Here is a 1843-nt window from a genome sequence, read left to right as displayed (position 1 = left end):
TGGGAGGGTTCCCCCTTTGCCCGGGCGCCCCAAGCGGATTTGGGGGGTCCCAGAAACCCAGCTGGTCGCCGCGCCTTCGGGGTTCTGGGGCCCCACGGGTTGGGGGCAGTCACCAGGCCGCCTTCAAGGGCTTCCAGCGGCTTTGGCCGGGTCGGCCGCCCCCGCGCCGTCAGAGAGCCAGGCGGGAGCATCGCTCACCGATGGGTACGAGACAAAGCCAAAGTAGAGCTCGGCCGCTCCGTCCAGCTGCCAGACCGAAGCGGGCCAGCCGCCCTCCTTCTTGAAGCAGTACGCGACGCCGGGTGGCGTGCCGGCAAACTGGCGGCGCAGCAGCGCCTCCATGCCGGGCCTGAAGGCAGTGAGGGGTGGGGTGATCCGAGAAGGAGGCGGGAGTACACTAAGTACTACCACTAGACGGGAACTAAACGTCCGATCTCAGTCGCTCCGCGGGCCTGCGAAAGACGACCGTCAGCGACGCTCCTAGCCCGCCCTGGCCGCACAGGTCGGCGCCCGGCACGCGTCTGCGCACCGACGACCTTCCGCCGTCGCAGCCGACGAGGACGCGCGCAAGCACCGTTTGGCGCACGCGGCCACCAGCCTTTGGCGCGGCTGTGTCGTCCGTCGCGAGGCCGTCCAGGCCGCCCTCCGCGTAGTGTCGACCGCCTCGCTCCGTTTGCTCGAGCACGACCGACCACTCGCCGTCCGTCTCGGTGGCGTCCACGACGTTCCAGCCGTAATGCGCCGTCAGCTCGCACTCGCGCGGCGCCGAGGCGACGTGGCTCCTCAGAGCCGCCTCGTAGAGCGGCTGCTGCTGTGCTGCACCCACCCGTGCGACTCCTTGGACAGCCCCTCGGACAGCGCCTGCAGGCCGACGGCGGTACTCCGTGGGGCTTGCTTATCCGAGCCCCTCTCTTTCTTATCACACACTCACGTAAACGCACACTCACATAAACGCACAACTCCGGACCCAAGACGCACAAGCACAGACAGTCGAGAAGGGGGAGACCAGATCCATAGTCGTTTCCGGGCGCAGCCAACACAAGCCTCGAATCTTCCGAGGCAGTGCGGCGTCCCAACGCGACCACGTCTCCATGGTGAGGGCAGAGATGAGCTGCGCCTTTGGCAGCCGCGAGCCGCCGCAAGGCTCCTCGTTCGCCTCCACCAGCGCAACACGCCCGCGCTGAGCGAGGAGCTGCCCCGCCAAAGTCAGCCCGACTGGCCCGCCGCCGACGACCAAGACATCCACCGTCTCGGGCAGGCCGAAGGCGATGCTCGACAGCGAGCTTGAGAGCATGCCTGAGGGTGCCGCCGGCGGCGCCGGCCAGTCGCCAAGGCGATAGAGGACGGGCAAGCGCGCCTTTAGGAGAAGGAAGCGCTGGAAGTTCGCGAAAAATGGTAAAAAATATAGCGCAAACGGCGTCTCTTGCCTGCGATACCTGGCGAAAAAAGTGATCCCTTGTGAAACCGACAGACAGCAAACAATACTCATCACGAGCCACCAGCACCAAGACATATCCAATCCACCCAGTTCCAGAGTCCAACAAACTCAAACATCGCCGCTGCATTGGGCGCGCGGCGCCCACTGGCGCCGCGTGGCCAGACGCGGGGGCGCCGCCTCAGAGTTCAACTGCCCCCGGTGGGGGCCGCAGGGTCGTCTCGTGCCGCGGCGAACATGACACGGGGCGGGCTCGGGGGGGGGGGAGGCGCTTCCCCCCGCCAACCGGCCTCTGGGAGTCAGTGCTCACGCGCCGAGGGGGCCGGCGGGCACGCGCGGGCGCGGCGCATGCCCGGTTCCCCTCCCTTCTCCCACAGAAGTTTGCGGCGCATGCCTGACAGGGGGGTG

At 67.4% G+C, this 1843-nt stretch overlaps 1 protein-coding gene across 1 annotated transcript; it reads right to left on the bottom strand.

Annotated features, from left to right (window-relative positions):
* Positions 1–198: 198 nt before the first annotated feature.
* Positions 199–1513, bottom strand: EMIHUDRAFT_124031 (hypothetical protein; the record flags this gene model as incomplete). Its single annotated transcript, XM_005771362.1, has 3 exons — positions 199–349; positions 537–861; positions 979–1513. Coding segments are annotated over 3 exons (1011 nt in total), but the record flags the coding sequence as incomplete, so codon positions are not given.
* Positions 1514–1843: the final 330 nt, after the last annotated feature.

The sequence above is a fragment of the Emiliania huxleyi genome, assembly GCF_000372725.1.
Source record: "Emiliania huxleyi CCMP1516 unplaced genomic scaffold EMIHUscaffold_3879, whole genome shotgun sequence".
NCBI lineage: Eukaryota > Haptophyta > Isochrysidales > Noelaerhabdaceae > Emiliania > Emiliania huxleyi.
This window is presented reverse-complemented; position numbering and strand designations above follow the sequence as displayed.